Source organism: Rhinoraja longicauda, chromosome 1, assembly GCF_053455715.1.
Source record: "Rhinoraja longicauda isolate Sanriku21f chromosome 1, sRhiLon1.1, whole genome shotgun sequence".
Taxonomy (NCBI): domain Eukaryota; kingdom Metazoa; phylum Chordata; class Chondrichthyes; order Rajiformes; family Arhynchobatidae; genus Rhinoraja; species Rhinoraja longicauda.
The window spans coordinates 108,631,670-108,654,900 of NC_135953.1; the positions used below are offsets into that span (position 1 = coordinate 108,631,670).

The 23,231-nt window shown below is 41.2% G+C and overlaps 2 protein-coding genes across 7 annotated transcripts in view; both read right to left on the reverse strand.

The window, feature by feature from the left end:
* LOC144596164 (janus kinase and microtubule-interacting protein 1-like) overlaps positions 1-23,231 on the reverse strand; it is a 248,153-nt gene that overhangs the window by 48,569 nt on the left and 176,353 nt on the right. For all 6 annotated transcript variants that reach the window (XM_078404362.1, XM_078404370.1, XM_078404346.1 and 3 more), the window contains 3 exons: positions 10,682-10,789; positions 4,790-4,918; positions 2,873-2,956 (listed from right to left, as the gene is read on the reverse strand). In XM_078404362.1, coding sequence (XP_078260488.1) covers positions 2,873-2,956; positions 4,790-4,918; positions 10,682-10,789 — 321 coding nt within the window. The remainder of the gene's footprint in view (positions 1-2,872; positions 2,957-4,789; positions 4,919-10,681; positions 10,790-23,231) is intronic.
* Positions 4,889-20,629, reverse strand: LOC144596199 (uncharacterized). Its single transcript, XM_078404398.1, has 3 exons — positions 20,314-20,629; positions 10,682-10,789; positions 4,889-4,918 (listed from the first exon to the last, which is right to left on the reverse strand). The coding sequence occupies exons 1-2, from the start codon at positions 20,417-20,419 to the stop codon at positions 10,758-10,760; spliced, it is 138 nt and encodes a 45-aa protein (XP_078260524.1). The 5' UTR covers positions 20,420-20,629; the 3' UTR covers positions 4,889-4,918; positions 10,682-10,757.

Consider the following 23,231-nt stretch of genomic DNA (forward strand, 5'->3'; position numbering starts at 1 on the left):
CACTGGCTCACAAGTTGAGGTCCTAAATTAAGGCAAGCGGATTTTGGAGATATTTGACGGGAGATTACAGAGAATGACTGCTAGTGCAGGTAAGGAGTCAGCTGACAAGTGGGAGGCTTTCAATAGTTAGATGGCAAGAGCACAGGGTCAGCATGTTCCTGTTGCGGTAAAGGGCAAAGCTGGCAAATATACCCTGGGTAACAAGAGTTGTTGAGGCTCAGATGAGGAAAAAATAAGACATATGCTAGATTTGGGCAGTTGGGATCAAGCAAATCCCTCAGGGAGTAGAAGTATAGGAGGCAATCAGGAAGGCAAAAAGGGGACATGAGATGGAGCTGAAAGGTAAGCTAAATGGAAAATCCCAAGAGATTCTACATGTACATGAAGAGCAAAATGGTGGCTGAGGAAAGACAGGTCTGGTTAAAGATCAGCATGTGCAGAGGAGATTCTGCAGGATGTTTCATGGGATGGATCACTTTGGTTATGAGGAGAGATTGGATGTGCTGAATTTGCCTTCCTTACAATGGAGGAGGATGAGGGGCATCCCAATTGAGGCATACAAAATTGGTAAGGTCTGATAAAACAGAAAGTACGGAGAATTTCAATCAGGATACCACCTAGAAAAAAATCCCCTTAATAAAGCTGACTGTAACAGAAGATATAGTTTTAAAGAAAGGTACAGAGAGGATAAAAGGGGATTTTTTTTCCCCCCACTCAAAGGCTGTTGGAATCTGGAATGAACTGCCTGAACGATTGGTGAAGGCAAGTAAACACTTATCTGGACAAACACATAAATCATCTAGGCAGAGAAAGCTATGAGCCAAGTACTAGAAAAGTGGGTTAGCATAAATGGGAATCAGACAGTGTGCTATCAGATATGATGGGCCAAAGTGCCTGCTTCTATGCTCTTTAGCTCAGAGATTCTATAACCAGAATCATGAACGAGATTCTATAACACACACTAGCGCGAGGATGTGTAGCGTTGCATTGTACCTTCAAACTGCAGTCTGCCAGCACTGCATGGCATTCAAGGTCCTCTCAACAAACTGAACATCACAGCTATCTTTTGTCCAAAACTCAAATTGGACAAATGATGAATTACCCTCGTACAGACATGCCTAGCTTTTGGCTGTGTGGCCTGGGAAGTAGGGATGGGGTGTGGAAGACAGAGGGAATAATGCAACGTAGCAATACACAAGTTTGTGCCACACCTGTTCTAATTCTGCCGAAGCAACGTGAGTGAGGATAATCTAAAAAAACAGTCACTCCTTCCTAGGTCCTTATTAGCCACAATTCAATTTCATCAGATTGCCACTTTTCCTGAAACTTTATAACTGTGGAAGACAGTCACCTCCTTATTCACTCCTTTCTTAATATTTTACATCCTTTAAACCACAGGTTGTATCATTTCTTGATTTAACCAACCCCCACTCATTTATAAGGACTCTCTTTCAAACTTAGTCTTGAGCGGGATACATTTTTTTTGGATGATTTCTAAAATGAGCATATAGTCACGGTTCTGTATTTTACTACACTTTTGTGATTCAGATCCATTGAAATCAGTGCCACACCATTTAGCTATATTTATCGTACGGTACAGAATATAACTTTCTATTCTGGTATCTTTTTCAACAGAATATTTCACAACAATCTGGAACTGTATGCAGGACTGGTCTGCAGTTTCCATCAGATCATTATCTGCTCTCTATCTACAGTAATAGATAAGTGTATTGTTCCCTATCATTTTTATATAGAACACTTCACATTACTTAAAAATGAGCCACATCATGTCACTTACACAAATGACTAAAGTATTTGTGATTATCAAAGGATCTGAAATGTAATTCAAGAACTTTAATTCCACAACCTGTAACTGAACATTCAAAATACAAGAAAACTCCCTGCTTGGGCAAATATTATTTATTAGGATCTTTGTTCTCAATTTAAATTGAAGACAGGTGGAGAGTAACAAATGAAAACAAAACAAATAACAAACTACCATTCCTAAACTTGCTAGGAGTAAGATTACTAGAAACTTTCAGAGTTATATTGTATGAAAACAGGCCCTTCAGTTTACCATATCTGCACCAAGCTTTACCCATTTATACTGATCCCATTTTATTCTTCCCACTTACCCATCAAGAGAGGACAATTCACAGGGCCTAATTAACCAATTGAGCTGCACATCTTTAGGACGCAAGAGAAAACCAGGGAGTCCAGGGGAAATCAATGCGGTCACAGGGAAAATGTGCAAACTCCCCACAGACAGTGCCTGAGGTCAGGATTGAACATGGGTCAAAGCAAGGCAACAGCACAACAAACGTTGCCACTGTGTCACCTTATTCAGCATTGGGGTTGGCAGGAAGAGCAGAAAGGTCAAAATAAAGTCATTTAATTCCACAGCTTTAAAACTAACCTGAACAAATATCAGAGCGCGAGTCCCACACTGACATCTCAACATTAAGCAATAAACCTTCAATGGTCAAACAGCTCCCCAAAGCCATTCAGGAGCCCATGTAAGATCTCACAAACAAAAGGATAGTTTTGCATTTATAAACAAGGGCAGCAAAGCAATGACAGAGCTTAAATTTCATCATAAATTAACACAAAGGTCTTAGTTTCCTTTGCACAATTCATTCCCTAATGCATGTTTAGTTGGCTGTTTGCATACCACAATCAAATTGTGTGTAAATGACCTTTTAATTATTTGGTAAGGTTAAAGTTGTGTTTACTGATAAGAAGGTTGGCCACATTAACTTTCACAAAGTCTACAAGCAAGTTAAGAGCAGTTGTTCATGAAAAGTAAGCTAAGAATGCCAGTGCACAAGAGAATTATTGCCATTTCCACACAGAATTGCTCAAAGCCTTTTACCTGCCCTTTCTCGGCAAGTGACTTTTCCAAATCTTCAATTTTAGCTTGACAGCGTAGGAGATCGGCTTGGAGTTGTTCACGTGTCTGTCAAAGCACAATTGAATATTTTATAGAATTTACAGCATGAAATTCGTCCATTTGCTCAAGTGTCATTGATCCTTATTCCATACTGCAGTAATAATAACCCCAGTTCCCCCCTTTACTCTCCCTCTGGAGAATGCTATGGCTTTACTTCCTCAAAAGATACTCCATACTTCTCAACTAACACAAGTTTCTCCCAACCCCCCTTTGCACCAATTCAAAAGTGACACAATTTGCTGCTGACTTCTCAAACATTGGGAAGATTTTCTCTGCAAGCCTACTGTAACCTTCCATCATTTCACATCAAAAACAACCCGAGTCATTTGCATCCCAGTAATAGACACACAGCAAGTTTTAATTCACTGAAAACTCTACAAGATAATCAATTTGCTTCAGCAAACTGTCATCATTCAACATTCATATTTTAAGAAACTGCATACATCGACAATATGAAACATAAAAGGGAGAAATAGATCCTCTGTTTTACGAGTTAAATGCATGTTGCAGCAATGTTTGCAACAGAAACTGTGCTTCTGATATTCCGCATATTAATTAATAGAACTAAATTTCAGAAGCATGGTTCAACACAGGTACTACATCACAGCTTTAGCACATAAAACAAGAGAATACATTTCTATCACTGACTTTAAACACAATTTTGACACATTTGTAACTATCATAAAATGTGACCTCCTTCACATTCAAGAACTTCAGGCAATCAGCTTTCCGTGTCAGTGACATACCTTTTGTTAAAGAGGAAGATTAGATTAACTGGGCTTGTTTTTCCTGGAACAATGGAGGTTAAGGGATGACCTGAGTGAGGTTTGTGAAATTATTAATTACACAGGGTAGATTTGTTCCTGCAATGAACATCGCTGGCTTTGGAAGAGGGCACCTTGGAACAATCACTTCATTTTCTGTAGACTCATGTTCAAAAAAAGATGCAAGCTTTAAGGATTTATTTGTACCTGTATGCTGGGTGATTTAGTTTAATTTAGTTTAGAGATGCAGCTCGGAAGCAGACCCTTCGGCACACCTAGGCCACCTCAACCAGCGGCCCTGTACACAAGCAATTTTACGATTTTTACATAGAGTTAACCAATTATCCTATAAACCTGCACATTTTTGGTGTGTGGGAGAAAACCGGAAAACCCAGAAAAAAGCACGCAGGTCACGGGGAGAATATACAAACTCCGTACAAACTGCACCCATAGTCAGGATCGAACCAGGGTCTCTGGTGCTGTAAGGCAGCAGCTCAACCATTGCACCACCGTGCCGCCCACATTTGAATGATGCAACATATCTAAAGTGTAGTGCCTGATCGAATTGATTGAAAGATGCAGCAAAGATACAGGCCCTTTTGTCCACCAAGTCCACACCAACGATAAACACAAAAAGCTGAAGTAACTTAGTGGCGGTGTAGGCAGCATCTCTGGAGAGAAGGAATGGGTAACGTTTCGGGTCGAGACCCCTCTTCAGACCAAGTCCACACCACGCATCGTTAACCCATTCACACCTGTTCTACATTATCCCACTTTTGCATCCACTCTCTACACACTCGGTGCAATTTACAGAGGCCAATTAACGTATAGACGCGCACATCTTTGGGATGTGGGAGGAAACCCACGCGGTCAGAGGGTCAGCACAAGGACAGTGCCTCTGGCACTGTGAGGCAGCAGCTCTACCAGCTGTGTCACTGTACCAATCCTGCTATGCCACCACGCCACCCCCAAGTACCATGTTACTGCCAGGAAAGAGGAAGGGTTGTAAACTAAGGAACAGAGAAGCTTTTGACAAGCAACACCACTCTAGATTTGCACTGCCTCTGTCACCTACCCGTGTTTCTCTCTCCACATCCAGTGTCCCACCGACTTGTTCTTGAAGCAGTGCGTAAGCTCTCTGGAGAGCCTGATACTCTCGAGTAAGCTGGCGGAATCTCAGTTCGGACTCTTCTCTGTTTAGGACCTTTTAAAAAAAGGAGGAAATGTGTGGAATGGTGGTCAATTGATGGTGAATATCAAATACAACTTGCACATTTTTTCTTTTAAGTAGGCAATTTTAAAATTCTGTTGATGCTGGAAATCTGAAATAAAAATAGGAAAGGAGAGAGAAGAAAAATCAGTCACCTTAGCTGCTACCTAGATTAATTGGTCTTTCCATCATGTTAGCTCAACATTTCTCATCCTGCTCGTATAGGTTTATTCTGCCAGGCAGGTCCTCCAACACATTACACAGACCAAGAAGATTAACCTGCTGCTAACTGCACCCATTAATCACCGACTCAGACTACCCTTTATTCCACGCATTCCTCTCCCACCTTCTCTCCTACTGAGAACTAACATGTATCTCTTTCTTTCCCCTGTTTAGTGTGGGTTAGAGGTACAGAGTGGAAACAGGCCCTTTGGCCCACCAAGTCCACACTGACCAACGATCATCCACGCACTAGTTTCATGTCCGACACACTAGTGGCAATTTACAGAAACTAATTAACCTATAAACCTGCACGTCTTTGGAATGTGGCAGGAAACCAGAGCACCCGGACAAACCCCACGAGGTCACAGGATGAACATGCAAACTCCGCGCAGACAGTTCAGTTTAGTTTATTGTCACGTGTACCGAGGTACAGTGAAAGGCTTTTTTGTTGCGTGCTAACCAGTCAGTCGACAGACAATACATGATTGCAATTGATCCATTTACAGTGTATAGATAACTAATAAGGGAATAATGTTTACTGCTGGGTAAAGCCAGCAAAGTCCAATCAAGGGTCACCATAGAGGTAGATAGTAGTCCAGCACTGCTCTCTGGTTGTGGTAGGATGATTCAGTTGCATGATAACAGCTGGGAAGAAACTGTCCTCGCAACTGGTGGTGTGCATTTTCACACTTCTATACCTTTTGCCTGATGGGAGAGGGGAGAAGAGGGAGTGGCCAGGGTGCGACTCATCCTTGATTATGCTGCTGGCCTTGCCGAGGCAGTGTGAGGTAGAAATGGAGTCAATAGAAGGGAGGTTGCTGTGATGCTGTGATGCATCCTGATAAAATGCTTTCTATGGTGCATCTGTAGAAGTTGGTGAGAGTTGTAGGGGACATGCCAAACTTCCTAAGCCTTCTAAGGAAGTCGAGGCGTTGGTGTGCTTTCTTGGTCGTTGCTTCAGTATGGGGTGGTCCAGGAGAAGTTGTTGGTGCCGAGGGATTTGACGTTTTCAACCATCTCTACTTCAGCACCATCAATGCAAACTGGGGTATGTGTACCACATCCCTTCCTGCAGTAGATCACTATCTCCTTTGTCTTGCTGACATTGAGAGAAAGGTTGTTGTCTCAACACCAGGACATGAGGTTCTCAATCTCCTTCCTGGACTCTGTCTCATCATCATTTGATATCTGGCCCCCATTTGCACAGTCGTGGGTGTACAAGGAGTAAAGAAGGGGACTGAGGAAGCTTCCTTGCGGAGTACCAGTGTTGAGGATTATCGTGGAGGATGATTGGTCCCCTATCCTCACTGATTGGGGTCGGTTGGTCAGGAAGTCAAAGATCCAGTTGCAGAGATGAGTCCTGACACCAAGTCCCGCTGGTTTGGCGATAAGTTTGTATGGTATAATAGTATTAAAGGCAGAGCTGTAGTCTATGAATAGGAGTCTGGTGTGGATGTCTCTCTTATCCAGGTATTCTAGCAGCAGCTCCACTGTGCTCTGACAAAGTGTCGCAGACTTCAACCCCATATAACATTTTTAAAATACACATAAGTTGGAAGAAAGCCCTTCTCACCTGAATCTCTCCACTTGGTTTCTTAAAACTGAATTATACTCCCATAACTTTTCTTTCATTTTTCAGTCAGGAAATGACTTTAGTGAGAGTTTCAAGAGGTCCTGCACTACGTGGAACCCATCAATCAATCTTGAAGATTCTTCACGCTAATCTGACTCTCCTCATTCTTGGCAACAAGTGTCAAATGTGTAAAGTGGTAGTGAATATGCATTGTAGGCATCTTCCAAAAATATGTTCCAATAACCCAGACTGTCTATCAGCAATGAGCCATCTGACCTTTACAGAGGGAGTCTGAGGTTTCGTTCAGAAGATCTTTTCATGTCAACTAAGTTCATCTGACTTACCAGGAATATGCAATTTCTTACTTTGATCACCTTGCATGTTCTTTCCCTTCCTGACAGACTCTGGTATTTGTTATCAAAACTCATTTTGCTACTCCGCACAAATCCTTGTCCATTCCCATTAACTTTCTAAATTTCCCCTCAACACAACCATCAGCCCCATGATTGAAGTCAAAGTCTTCTATTGAACCCTAGTTAACTGATTCACTAAGCCACTGTGTCTGTAGTCCCATGTTCCTAGTAAACAAAAGACACAATTTGTTTTATTTTTCTCTGACACTTTTGACAACTTATTTTTGAATTTGTCATCACAGCTTGTCACATTGGGCTCATTCTCATTTCCTTTGTGTGCATGTGTCTCATTTCTACCTGCATCAGACTCAGAACCATAGAGTTATACAGCATGGAAACAAGTCCTTCAGCCCAACTAATCCACGCCATCCAAGAATCTCCATCCGAGCTCGTTCCATGTGCCCACACCTGGACCTAAACCTTTCCTATCCATGTACCTGTCCAAATGCCTTTTACATGTTGTTATAGTCCCTGCCTCAACTACTTGCTCAAACAGCTTAGTCCATATACCCACCACCATCTGTGTGGGGAAATAAATGATCCTCAGGTTCCTATTACATCTTTCACCTCTCAACGTAAACCTATCGCCTCTAATTCTTGATTTACTAACCCTGGGAAAAATACTCTGTGCAGTCTATCTATTCCTCTCATGATTTTATAATCTCTATAAGATCACTGCTCAGTCTCCTGCGCTCCAAAGAATAAAGTTTGACCCTGCTGAACCTCTCCCTGTAGCTCAGGCTCTTGAGTCCTGGCAACATCCACGTAAATGAACTTTTTCCAGTTTCGTGTTATCTTTTCTACAGCAGGGTGACCAAAACTAAAGACAATACTGCAAGTGCGGCTTCATCAACGACTTGTACAAATACAACCTAATGTCCTCACTTCTATACTCAATTGACTGTAGTATGCCAAAAGTATTCTTCACAACACTATCTGCCATACCATTTTCAGGGGACTATGTACTTGTGTTTTTTGATCCCTCAGATTACAATAAACCCCAGGGCTCTATCATTCACTGTGAAGTTCCTGGAATGGTTCGACCTCCAAAAATGCAACACATCACACATGTGAATTAAACTCCATTAGCCATTCCTCAGCCAACATGCCGAGCTGATTAAGATCCTGCTGTCATTTTTGCTCACCATCTTCACGTATCATCTGCAAACTTACTAATCGCACCTTGTACATTCTCACCCAAATCATTGGTGTGGATGACAAATAGCGATGGGCCCAGCAGTAATTGTTGAGGCACATCACTAGACAGAGGCCTCCCATCCGAAAACCAACCTTCCATCACCACCCCCTGTTTCCTACCTTTAGGCTAATTCTGTATCCAGTTTGCTCCTTTTCCCTATTCCCCATGTGATTGAACCTTCCAGAGCAGCCTATAATGCGGGACATTATAAAAGGCCTTGCTGACGCACACATAGACTATGGGCCGGCCCTCATTAATCATCTTGATTACCTCTTCAAAATATTCAATCAAATCAGTGAGACACGATCTCCCATGCACAAATCCACGCTGACCATCCCTAATGACCCCGTCTTTCAACATACATACATCTTATCCTCCACAATCTAGTAACTACGGAAGTATGTAAAATGAATACCTAGAGATTACTATTTAGCAGGCATTATATGATGATGATCCACAATAAAAGTTGATTGGCCCAACGTGTGGCAAGCAAAACAGGAGATTGAAGACACTGTAGCAGGACACAGTAGCAATAATAATGAACACATTCTCCCCTTGTCGAGGGCAGAGCAGGTAAATTATTCACATCAGTGATTCCAAATTGAACCCTCAGTAATAGTAACACATGTTCTCACATTCATAATTACATTCACAACTGCTACTGTCCCTACATCCAGCACAAGAGGCCAATCACTTGTTAATTAGACTGAGCAACCTAATCACTTCACTGCTGTTCTGACTGTCAGGTTCTCTTCAGATTTAATCAGCTCTGTCAAAAAAATTATCCATCCTCTTAGGAAAGCACCGCCTGATGTCCGGAGTGATGTGGGCAGCCAAGGAAAAATGAAATGGCAACCAGAGTGCTCGAGATGTCCTCTGCCACTCTCTCTTCTCCCCTCTCCCATTAGGCAAAAGGTATAGAAGTGTAAAAATGCATACCTCCAGATTCAGGGACAATTTCTTCCCAGCTATTATCAGGCAAATGAATCATCCTACCACAGTGCTGAACTAACATCTACCTCTTTGGTAACCCTTGGACTATCCTTGATCGGACTTTACTGGCTTTCCCTTGCACTTAAATTTTGCAACAAAAGCTTTTCACTGTACGGTACACGTGACAATAAACTAAACTGACTCACTAACTAACTAAGCTCGCACCATCGGGACCAGAATGAAGTAAACCCCTGTGTCAGCAAGGGCATTGGAGTGGGTTTGGAGCTTCTCAAAGAGTCAGAAAATGCAAAGCTTTCGATAAAATTGTACAGGGTGATGGCGAGGCCACATCTGAAATACTGTGCACAGTTCTGGTCTCCTTATCCAAAAAAGAACATTGGAGTCCAAAGGAGATTCATCAGACTAATCCCTGGAATGAGAGGATTGTGAGACGATAAGGTTCTTTATTCCTTGAGGTTTGGAAGAATGAGGAGTGACCATATTCAAATAAAAACAAGCTCGACAGGGTTAACATTGAGATGTTTTCGTGAGAGGTAGAGTCAGGGACAAGGGGACTTAGCTCCAAAAATGACAGCCATTTGCAACTTAAATCTGTAGAAGTTTCTGTTGCGGGGGGGGGGGGGGGGGGTAGTGGATATCTGGAATCATCTGCCCAAGAGTAGCGGAGGCTAGATCATGAGACTTATTTAAGATGTAGATAGATAAATATTTGCAAGAGCAGGGAATTGGGTGTTGTGGGTGAGCTGGTACAGAAGAGGTGTAGAGGTCAGCATAAATCAGCCATGTTCATGTTGAATGATGGGGCAAGTTGAAAGACCCCAGAAGCAGACACCTGCTCCTATTTTCTTGAGTTGTTGTGCCCTTGCAGCTTAGTTTTTTTAGGTTAGAGATATAGCGAAGAAGTAGGCCCTTCGGCCCACCGAGTCTGTGCCGACCAGCGATCCCCATGTTGGAGGATGCCTCAAGCAGTTCAACATCTTGCTTAGCTTTCCACTGTACCTGCTGATGGAAATGTCAGGTAAAAAAAGAAAGAACATTTTGGAAAAGATATTCCCAGCAGTACAGAATATTTGCCAGCAGATTTCTATTTAGGGCAGAGACTCTCTTAGAGTCTTCAGCAGTATTTTCAGATGCTCCCACCCTCTTGTGCATTTCCACGAATCTGCGTCCTTATTTCAGTATTTTCAATTATATTCCTTTTAAACAAGTACCAATGTCAAAAGAAATCCATTGTTTGTTAGCTAAGTTGTATCTCCACTTCATTATAAATAAATAACGTCAAATTTATTAGGAAAAGCTTTATAGGTCTACATTCAATCCTCGTTATTGTTTGATGCATTCCAATATCCATTCAAAGCTCAGTTATATTGCTCAACAAACAGAATAAAATCACTCACGTCGTCCAGGTCTTCTTCTGGAGTTGCTGGTGTACACGAAGCTAATGAAGAGGTTTCTGAATCTACTGATTCTTCATCAAATCCAAAAAATGTCTCCACAACATGCCTCTGAAAGAGAAGGGAATAAAACACAGATAAAAGTTTATTCATTACCAAGGCGCTGCCGAACTTCACTCATTTTGTCAGACACTCCTTCAACTCTTCATTGCGCTCCCAACTCCATTTTAATGCATTGCAGAGTAAGTCACATCAGGCGATGTGTTTCAATGTATAGGAGGAAGTGCAGATGCTGGTTTAAACCGAAGATAGACACTGTGATTCAATATTTAGTTCAGGTACAGCATTTGTACAACTGCTCGGGTGTAACCATTTGTCATTTGATCAGGAAAAAAAAACGTTGTCATAATGGAACATGGCAGAGGGGAAACACTAAACGTGTTTCACACCCCACAAAAATGAAAGTGACCTCTTTGAACAGTCTATTTCAGTAAGTCCATTAAAAAAAGGTGATGATTGTTGTGGTATAATGGTTACATGACCTTTCAAATTATGCAGAGGCCAAGAACTTCAAACCTAACTCTAAAATTCACTAGCATGAACCATGAAAGTGCCAATTGCTTTACGAGAGATTTCTCATTGAAAGGATAATTCAAAGTCTTTAAGTTACCCCGAAATGGACTGAAGATGCAGAATAGATGCGAATTACACTGCATGCAGAATTTCCCATCACATTTTCTAGTATTGTTGCTCCAAATGCCTCAGAAATTCCAAATATATCAGGACAATGGCAGAGAAAGTATAGTAACTCATGAAAAGCATCTTTGGTTTATAGGCTTTCTACTGACTGGTTCAGAGCAGGACAGGCGGAGATCTGAAAGGATTAACCAATTTTTTGGACAGTGAGAAGGGCATGAACAGAGTGATGAAGCCATTCTTGTGAAGATTATCAGAAATAATTTTAGCAAGTCATTCCCAGCTGCGAACTGTACTTTATAACCTGGGCAGCTGAGGTTGATTAAGGCAACAATGAAGTTGTCCTTCGCATTAATCAAATGTTATGCTTAACTTCTTGTACACAGATTGGTGCCAGAGTGTGATGGAACTTTTACCACATCATTCAGGTACCTACAAAAACATCATAAGAAGGCTGAGATGCTATAAAGCTGAAAATAATGTTATGCCCTTCAATCAAATTTACTACATATTAGTTTTCTTTGATTCAATCGTGAAAACGTAGCTAACAGAACAATGGTGTGAACATTGAATTCTCCAATTTTAGCTAATTAACCAACCACACCACTCCCACCTATTTCTTCCCCCTCTCTTCCCTGCGCCTCACCTGAATGCGCACCCATTTCTCTCACTATCCCACCCCCATTTCCTCTTCCCCTGCCACCTTCCATCTATATTACTTCCTCTGGCTTCTTATTTCACGATTCTTCTCTCTTTATCTGACAACTTTTTGTCTTCTCAACTCCAGCCTTTGTCTACCCATCTGCCAAACAAAACCCCCTCGCCTGGATCCCCCTATCACGTGTCTGGCTTTGTCCAACCCCCACCCCTCTTCCAGCTTTCTCCCCCCACTACAATTACTCTGAAGAAAGGACCCAACAAAAATGTCACCTATCTAAGTCCTCCAGAGATGCCGCCAGACTCGTGAGTTACGCAGGCACTTTAACATATAACATATAACATATAACAACTACAGCATGGAAACAGGCCTGTCCGGCCCTACCAGTCCACGCCGACCATTCTCCCTGACCTAGTCTCATCTACCTGCACTCAGACCATAACCCTCCAATCCCCTCCTATCCATATACCTATCCAATTTACTCTTAAATAATAAAATCGAGCCAGCCTCCACCACTTCCACCGGAAGCCCATTCCATACAGCCACAACCCTCTGAGTAAAGAAGTTCCCCCTCATGTTACCCCTAAACCTTTGTCCCTCAATTCTGAAGCTATGTCCCCTTGTTGGAATCTTCCCCACTCTCAAAGGGAAAAGCCTACCCACGTCAACTCTGTCCGTCCCTCTCATAATTTTAAAAACCTCTATCAAGTCCCCCCTCAACCTTATACGCTCCAAAGAATAAAGACCCAACCTGTTCAACCTCTCTCTGTAGCCTAAGTGCTGAAACCCAGGCAACATTCTAGTAAATCTCCTCTGTACCCTCTCCATTTTGTCAACATCCTTCCTATAATTTGGCGACCAGAACTGCACACCATACTCCAGATTCGGCCTCACCAATGCCCTGTACAATTTCAACATTGCATCCCAACTTCTATACTCGATGCTCTGATTTATAAAGGCAAGCATACCAAACGCCTTCTTCACCACCCTATCCACATGAGATTCCACCTTCAGGGAACAATGCACAGTTATTCCCAGATCCCTCTGTTCCACTGCATTCCTCAATTCCCTACCATTTACCCTGTACGTCCTATTTTGATTTGTCCTACCAAAATGCAGCACCTCACACTTATCAGCATTAAACTCCATCTGCCATCTTTCAGCCCACCCTTCCAAAAGGCCCAAGTCTCTCTGTAGACTTTGAAAATCTACCTCACTATCAACTACTCCACCTATCTTGGGCCTATTTTGTAGTAAAATGTTCTCTTGTTATACGCAAAGCATTTAAATCTGTCACATCTCAAAGAGAGGATTATATTTGAGTTACCATTCAATATGATCATGGCTGATCATCCAGAATCAGTACCCCACTTTCTCCTTTCCTGCTTTCTTCCCATCCCTTGATTCTGTTAGCGCCAAGAGCTATATCCAACTCTCTCTTGCATTGGCCTCCACTGCCTTCTGTGGCAGAGAACCCCTCCATTTATATGCTATCGTGACGCATACATTTCCACTTGAATTCTCCATTCCCTCTGCCGCTCTGATTCATCTTCACCCTTCTGCTCTGTCCCAAAACAAGCCCAACAGTTTGAAGGAGGACAATGTTTTGTGGCCCACAATGTTTGTGCCAATCATAATGTCGAGATAAACTAATCTCATCTGCCGGCACATGATACATATCCCATCCTTACATATCCATGTGCCTATCTAAAAGCCTCTTAAACGCACTATCGTATCTGCCTCCACCACCACCCTTGGTAGTGCTTTTCCTGGCATCCACTGCCCTCTGGGTAGCTCTGTACATCTCCTTTATACTTTGCCCCTCTCACCTGAAAGCCAAGTCCTCTAGTCTTTGAAGTTCTAACTTTCATATTAATCTATGCCTCTCATAAATATACATACGTCCATCAGATCTCCCCTCAACCTTTGGTATTCCACAGATAACAATCCAAGTTTGTCCAACGAATCATATGGTTAAGTTTACTGGTAATTATGCCCTTCATTATATATCCCAGACAAAATATTGAACTTTAAATTGTACAACAATTTTAGATGAAAACGGGAGTGTCCAAAAATCTCTACAGTAATACCTTTAGACATTCCTTATCATTTGATCCTGGGATAGAAGCAACACTGCTAAATGCCGATTGTCCTAAAATTGTAATGGTACATCTCCTTCTTGACCCACTGCAGACCCTGTAGTGATGGAGCCCTCACAACTTATTAGGTAGAATGTTGACCGAGCAGTAAAGGAAGGCCCAGCCTGTCATGGAGCTCTCATACCCTCACTGCTCCTGTGCTTCTCCAAGTCTGGAGTTTTAAGGCTGGCACTTACTGTAGCAATAAACTTGGCAAAGTGTTGCAGTGCGTCTGTCCTTTGGATAACACACCTTGACACAGTTACTGGAGCAATGAAAACTAGATGTTCCATTTTGAACAGTAATTGGCCAGGAATTCCCAGATGTCAGTGAAGATTTTTTTCCACGGAGAACATTCATGAATCTTTACCCTATTTGCAGGTCATGTACTCTGCCTATGATATTGACATAATTTCCAGTACGGAAGGAAACATTGAATAAAATATTATCCCTTCGCCTTACTTTGACTGGGAGCAGTGCTGATCAAGATGACTGCTTTGTTGAGTTTGAGGGACAGGATCTGATGACAGGGTTAAACACAGGTCTGGATTGAATAGGACAGAGAATCACATAGATTCACTCTCTATGTCTTTTGACTTACATCCTCTCCTGTGTGGAACAAGGGATAAGTTGTTTGGTTTGTCCTCAAAGGTTTTTTTAATCCCTTTCCTTGCAGCCCATTGTCATCTCCAATCATCAACTCCACATGATACACAATCCAAAGAGAGGAGAATTCCAGCTGCCACCCACTGTCATTTTAAAATGGAGAACAATGGTAGGTAAGGGTTTCCAAAATCATCTAACCAGAGTCAGGAAGCAAGGAAGGAATGCAATAATGTCATGATTCAAAGACATCATTGACATTATGATGTCTTTGAATCATGACATTACTCAATGTCACAGAGCACTCTACAGCTAATTGTGGCCACATGCAAACTGGAGGAACAGCATCTCATATTCCTCTTGGGTAGCTTACCTCTCAACGATATGAACATTGATTTCTCTGATTTTAGGTAACCTCTAACAACACCTCCCCTCTTCCCCTTTCTTACACCCCCCCCCCCCCCCTCTCCTTTTTCCCAGCTACACTCACATCTATGGCTCCCCTTCCCCTCCATCCATTTTCCTTTCTCTGGCTTCACAATTTGCAGCTCTTCAACTTTTTTTGTCTTACACCTTCTGTTTTCATTTCTGGCCTTTATTCCACCTGCCCATCAAATGCCCCCTTGCCTGCATTCACTTAATGCACACTTTGTGCTGTCTCTCCTCTCTCCCAGCTTTTCCCCCCTCCCCCCATCTACAATCAGTCCTCAGAAGGGTACCGACCCAAATTGTCACCTATCCATGTTCTCCATAGATGCTGCCCGACCTGCTGAGTTACTCCAGCACTTTGATTCCTCTCCAACTAAATAGGCTGGGTGGGCTTTAAGGGGGGGAATATGGGAAAGGGGACAACAATAGGAAGACCAGAGGTGGGTTGGTAGGAAAGTAAAAAGGAAACATAGGACAAGATATTTTTTCTGCCAAACACAAGGTAAATAAAATCATTCGTTATAAAGCTCCCTGGGAGTGAAATTCTAGAAACCCAAGGATTGTAAGTTGAAAATTTCAGTTAAAATCATGTTTGAGTCACTGTCACATCTTTTTTACTTTAAAATGGAGAAGCGAACATCATAATCTCTGAAAACCTCATTTCACTTCTGTAAAATAACAATTCTTGGGACCTTCGAATGGCGAATTTGCTTCCAATGTCATCTCTGTTGACTGTGATATAATCTTATCAGGAAGACATGAAAAGTGGTTTCTTTCCTTCATCCAACATGTGTGATGAAAAGTAATGGAAGACATGAATCACAACTGGAACAAGAAATATTGCGATCATGATTCCATTTCATGCAAAAACTGTTGAAGGCACTGACTAAACTGAAGTCAATTTTGGAGTGTGCAAAGCACTAGATTTCCTTTGCTTTACATATTATCTGCATGCAGTCACATTTATTTTATTCTGTGAGCAAGAAGTTAAAGTGGTAACTGCAGATAGTTGGATTCCATTTTATTTCCCATGCACCATGGAAAATGATGTGTACCTTGAAGCAAAAGAATGAAACAGTGTTTATATAATATTTATGATAAGATGCATAAATCTGGCTTTGCAATTTTACCTCCGGGGACCGTGCTACAGGCAATAATTACTCTATGAACTTTCAAACCAAAAGCAATTTATTATTTTAGCGAATGTCAAGAAAGAAAAAGAAACAAACACCAAAGAATCACTCAGAACTAAAGTACACTGACACACAGTAAAACTGCTACATCACATTTTCCCATCAAAGAATTGAAAAGTATGAAATCAAATATAGTTTCCATGGTAGTGGTAATATCAGAAAATAAAAGTTCTACATTAAACTAGGCAACAAACAAACACTGACAGGATTATGTTAATTGCTCAATTATGTTAAGTGCTCTCAGGGGTTCCAATAACCATACAAACTACATTAGCTTCGCTCTTGGGATTTTGCCACCCTGCTCAAAGGGTTTTGGAGCCACATCAACAATAATTAATGTGAATTCTGGCTGTGGTTTTCTCCCATAAATCTCCTGAAACTTACTTATATGGCAAATGGTATATTGTAGCTGACTAAAGAGGAAGCAACACCATTATGATTTAGAGCCATATCAAAACAATTATTTTCAAAATTAGAAAAAACAAAAAGGAAATCTATCCCTTTGCAAAAATATTATAATTTCCCACCAAATGCATGTTTTTGAAAAGTTCAAACTGACAAATTTAAACAACACAAAGCTCCTCAATAGGGTAAAGTAAAAAAAGCAGATTCAACAATGGACCTGAAACAATGTAGGAGAAAAAGACAATTAAAAAATATAATTGAGCTATTTCTTTGATTAGACTTTGATTGGACTTGGATATAATTAACAGGTTTTTTATTTCAATGAGATTAAAGCTGGAGAGGCATACAGAGGGGCTGCTGATTTGTTTAATCACATGTTTTCCAGAGGACAACAAATTCAAAGCAACCTGTCAGGAGTCCAATCTTATCAGAAATAGTCAGCCAACCAACACTGTGATAGTGATTCTAACAATCCATTTTCTTATACTAACAATCCATTATGACTGCAATCAGTAATTGTCACACTATCACCCAAATTAGTTGAATGGTCTAAAATCCAAAGACCGAATCTAATGAGGAAGCCACATGATAGACTGCTTATATAAAATTGAAGAAAATCTTAACTCACTCCTTAGATATCAAAGCTCCTCTATTTCTGCATAACAAAACAAAATTCCATGCTGTTTAATTTCTACCTCCAAAGTGTAATAGACATCAGTTCAATAATCATTTTTGTGGAACAAAGATAGAATTGACAGACAGATTCAAGATGAGAAACATTGAAGTGTGAACAGCCATATGTTAAAGTCACACATCAGTGAAGAGACAGCTAAGGATGAGACAAGAGCAGGAAGGGAAAACTGATGAAGCAAAACAAAGAAAACAATCATGTAGTTCTGATTTAGCACAGTGATGAGTTTAGGGAATTAAAACACCGAGGATAACTGAAATCTCAAGTTCTATTCTTCACAATTCACTGGTGCCATAAGTTTTTTCTTCAGAGGAGATCTAAGGATTTTTTACAAAGTGAATACTTGAGAGAAAATAGAAAGGGAGGCGAGAAGGTTCATTAAGTTCATTAACTAGGACTTCACATACCTTTATTCATATGTAACACAGCACATTGTAACAAAGCATCCTATTTACTTCCTACATTTATCATGCAATTTAAAAAACCTTTATAGATTACACAGGATCAGTTATAAGTGAACTGGTTTACTGTCAGTATGTTGATGATAATATTATTGGCAAGCGAGCCATTGCTGAAACAAGAATTATATGATGATATAACAAATAAGACTTAATCATTTTGACTGCTTAAATATCTTTTTGATTAATGATTTTGTATATCCTTTCAACAAGATATTTTTACAAACAGATGTAATATTTTGATATCATTAATCTAATTTTAGCCTTTTGTAAATTAGAATAATACAGATTTCTCTGCACTTATCTGTTGGTGAAACATTAATTTCTCACCTCTTTCCTTTCCCTTTTTTTCACTGCCTTTTATACTCATGTTTGGTATGATTGTACTCCTTATGGTATGATCTGCCTGGATAATATGCAAAACGAAAATATGTTCACTGTATCTTGGTACATGTGGCATTAATAAACCAATATCTAATACCAATATCGAGGTTTGGGTACATACTGAGGTTTGGGTTTTTAGAATCAAGTTCAGAGATGTTTCTACTAAAAATGGAGATGCCAATGTCAGTATTAAGTGTTTTCAAGTCTAAGAGCATGGGGTAAACTATAAACCTATTCCTGGGCAGCATCGTATCATACTATCCTGGGTGCAGCAGTGGCACAGCAGTAGAGTTGCTGCTTTACAACACCAGAAACCCAGGTTCGATCCTGACTACGGGTGCTGTCTGTGCGGAATTTGTATGTTCTCCCTGTGACCACGTGAGTTTTCTCTGGATGCTCCGGTTTCCTCCCACACTCCAAAGACATACAGGTTTGTAGGTTAATTGACTTCTGTAAAATTGTAAATTGTCCCTAGTGTGTAGGATAGTGCTAATGTACGGGATTAGTGGTTGGCACAGACTCGCTGGGCCGAAGGATCTGTTTCTGTGTTGTATCTCTAAAGTCTACTTCAATAACAGACCTCCAAGTTCTCACACCAGCAATGAGAGTTATATTGCCATTTTAGATTTTAGAGATTCCACTAATAAGATTAGGCACATAAGGAGGTTAAGCATACCCAATTTATGATGCTCCTAAACTTCTGCACCAGAAATGAATTATCTGAAAAGTCAATAGCAAGAATATGGTGGGCCATAATACCTGTTGGTAACTAAACTTGCTCCACATTGGACTTCGACAGCAAGCTAGCAAAAGGAATCACATCTGCTGGACCAAAACCAAATGTCTACATGTCAGAAGCAAAAGGCTACCTTGATGTACAGACTTATTCCTGTAAGTTGTTCCAAACTCCGAGTTCAGGCTGACAGTATCAACACTCATAGAATAACTTGGAGAATAAATTTAGGTCTTGGATTAATTTCTAATGCTCTCAGTCAAGGTACCAGTGCACAGACTGCTTTAATAATTAAACGTTATGCAGTTTGGCAAAATAAATAAATCCAGTTCTTTGTACCCCAAATTCAAAGACTGATTATGCATTTCGTACACAGTTCACATCGGTAGCCAGCGGAGAGCTGTTAAATAATACAGCTCCCAGCCGTCCTGATGGAATTTGCCAACTGACAGAACTCTTAGATGTATGTTAACGTGTGTATTACTTGCAAGTCTACCTGGCCTCAGAGGGCAGGTCCCCACACAAGCACAATCACCAACGAGAATAATCATTTTTCCAGTTACTGTTTAAACCCATCCATAAAAAGGGTCACATGGAAGATGTGATTGAGTGCACTGAAATTACCCAGTCCACAAGCAATGCCGTTCATTATATTCTTTTTTCCCCCTCAACCGTACATCAATCATTCAATGCTGTTATTTTATTAGTCAATTTCAGACAAGATTAGCACTTCTAAGCACATCAGCAAAGTTCAATGAGATGCAATTTCTTTTAAAGAATCATTTACATTCTCTGATGGTCTTAAATTCAAATGCCGTAGATGTCACATGGGATTTTCATTCATTTCAAACAAGATGAAAAAGCTAATTTCCATTTGTCAGTTTCGAGGTCTTGCCTCTTCTGTGATTACATTGTTTTTTTGTGTTTTCAATTCCTTTTTACTTCATGTTTCAGCAAAGGAAACACAATCTGTTGGTACTGCATGTAACGCAAGAAAAAACATAACAAATAGAAGACGGTATTTCAAATACATACTAATTCAGAACAGTATTTTTATCTGACTATCCTCCAAAAGAAACATTTCTTTTTAAAATGAAGAACACCCCTGAAGAGAGAGGAGCCCAGCATTTTGCATCTATCTGTCTACAATACACCCAAAGATATTGTTTCACACTCTGACCAACAACTGCATCTCATTTTACTCAATGAAACAAACACATCCTCATTTGCTGGAAGGACAATCTTACCTTCGTGCTTGTAAGTCAGTTCTTGGCAGCCAGAGAAATACAGACAAACCAAAGCACACAAACAGATGAAACAGGAAAAATACAGAACTACGAGTAAATATTCCATTTTAACACGTGAAATACTTTGCAATATCCCTATTATTGAGATGCTGTTTACCCTGCATTAATACAATGAATATGGATAAAGCAGTTTATATCTTATGTATAACCAAGTGGTGGAAAAAAACTACGGATTTTCTCTGGCTGCAAGTCTCAGTGCAAAAGTCTTCAGCTCTGTCTTTTTCGTCCTTGCTTTGGTGCTGCTCGTTTCGGACTGAAAACCCAGGAATTGAAAACATGCAATTGCAATGCCAATACTACTCAAGGCTACTGCGAAACATCCCCTTGGGTCGCCTGGCTCCTCCTCTTGTTCCATAGCATCATCGGCGCTGCTGATTTTGTGGAATGAGTCTCTCATCGCAAGCCAATTTCCCACACCCCACTTCAGTCAATTGATGCGGCCAGCTCTATTATGTGTAGGGTAATATGAAGATTATACTATAGCTATTAGTCAAAACAGAAAGGAGACATCAAATTTAGTAACGATTTTTAGTCGCTTTTAGCAACTTAAGAGAAAGATCCAAGAGGCACAAAAATCTACAAAAATGTATTAAAAAGGTACGGTGATTAGGAACTGTAAAATTCAGTTGTCATTGTATAAAATAAGACCATAAGACAGAGGAGCAGATTTAAGCCATTCGGCCCATCGAGTCCGCTCCACAATTCGATCATGGCTGATCTATTTTTCCCTCTCAACCCCATTCTCCTGCCTTCTCCGACAGTTCAGTCTTGCACAGACAATTAAAACCAAGAAAGGCAGGGGGCCACAAAGGAATGTCAAATAAAAAAGTTTATAGTTAATGACTGCAAAATGGCAGAAATGTTAAGAAATCACTTTGCCTTAATGTTCATCAGGGAGATCAACAAAATGAACACAGCATTAGAAGAATAGATTAACAAAGATAAGACTGGGTCTTCTGCCCAAATTCACTGTTTGCTGAGTGACAGGCTACCTGAAATGGATTCCCAACTGCAAGATCCCAGCTGCATGTTGAAGCTCACTGCATTGCAAGACTAAATTGCGGTAATAGCTGGTTAAGGCAACATTCTCCAGAGTACAGCGGCTGTCATTGCTGTTAAAGACACTGAATGCTGGTGAAGACCTGGAGCCGATGGGGTGTTACCAGGTCCGGGGCCAATGAGAAGAAACATGTATTCACTCTTAGCTGGTCATGAAAGATATTAATGAGATGCAGGCACATCGTTTGGTTGCCCTGTTTCACTGAATCAAAAATCTTCAAGCAAGATCATTCAAGCAAGAAGATACCTTCAAGATGGCAGCGACCGCGGATGAAGGAGAGGAACGGTGCTGGTGAGCGGGTTGGGGGCTTAATTCCCGAGACCTCAGAGGCATTCTGGGTGCTCAGAGGTCAGCTACAGGAGGTGCCCTGGGGCACAGAGTCAAAGGCCGTGTCAGGTGAGGGATGGCGTGTTCGTGGGTCGATGTGCCCAGATAAAAGTGTTGGTGGAGTGAGCCAGTGGAGGCCCTGCAGCAGCCTTGGGCTTGATTGGATCAGGCACTGTGGCCAAGTGCACAGGTTGGACATGGCCTGTAGCGGCACAGCAGCGGTGAAGGACATTGGTAACATCGTCTGCCCAGGCCAAACCCTGCAACTACAACCCACTGCCGCCGCTAAGACAAAGGACCAAGTTAAGACTCTATATTTTTAACAAGTCTGAACTTGAAAGATACAAGATGGCACCAGAAATGTTGCTACTATGTACTGCTTCAGTGTAATCTACTCTTCTTATTCTTGTACTTGATTATGATTGTGCCTATGTCTAGCAAGATTTTTACTGAAGTGTAGACAAGAAATGAATTTCACTGTGCCTAGGTACATGTGACAAGGATTGGAGGATAGCAAATGTTATCCCACTTTTCAAGAAAGGAGCGAGAGAGAAAACGAGGAATTACAGACCAGTTAGCCTGACATCGGTGGTGGGGAAGATGCTGGAGTCAATTATTAAAGAGGTAATAATGGTGCATTTGGATAGCAGTAAAAGGATAAGTCCAAGTCAGCATGGATTTATGAAAGGGAAATCATGCTTGACTCATCTTCTGGAATTATTTGAGGATGTGACAAGTAAAATGGATGAAGGGGAGCCAGTGGATGTAGTGTGTCTAGACTTTCAGAAAGCCTTTGATAAGGTCCCACAAGAAGATTGGTGAGCAAAATTAGAGCACATGGTATTGGGGGTAGGGTGTTGGCAAGGATAGAGAATTGGTTGGCAGACAGGAAGCAAAGAGTAGGAGCAAACGGGTCCTTTTCAGAATGGCAGGCAGTGGCGAGTGGAGTGCCGCTAGGCTCGGTGTTGGGGCCACAACTGTTTACCATATATAATAATGATTTGGACGAAGGAATTAGAAGCAACGCGAGCAGTTTTGCAGATGACACAAAGCTGGGTGGCAGTGTGAACTGTGTAGAGGATGTTAGGAGGTTGCAAGGTGACCTGGACAGCTTGAGTGAGTGGGCAGATGCGTGGCAGATGCAGTATAATATAGATAAATATGAGGTTGTCCATTTTGGTGGCAAAAACAAGGAGGCAGATTATTATCTCAATGGTGTCAGGTTAGGTAAGGGGGAAGTGCAGCGAGACCTGGGTGTCCTTGTACACCAGTCACTGAAAGGTGGCGTGCAGGTACAGCAGGCAGTGAAGAAAGCTAATGGCATGTTGGCCTTCATAATGAGAGGATTTCAGTATAGGAGTAAAGAGGTTTTTCTGCAGTTGTATAGGGCCCTGGTAAGTCCACATCTGGAATATTGTGTACAGTTTTGGTCTCCTAATTTGAGGAAGGACATCCTTGTAATTGAGGCAGT

What these genes read in the sequence shown, in the direction of transcription:
- LOC144596199 (XM_078404398.1), bottom strand. Translation starts at nt 20,419, where the DNA reads ATGGAATATTTACTCGTAGTTCTGTATTTTTCCTGTTTCATCTGTTTG. An exon ending in ACTGACTTACAAGCACGAAG is followed by an intron (nt 10,790 to 20,313) that starts GTAAGATTGTCC and finishes CTTCTCTTTCAG; the next exon opens with AGGCATGTTGTGGAGACATT.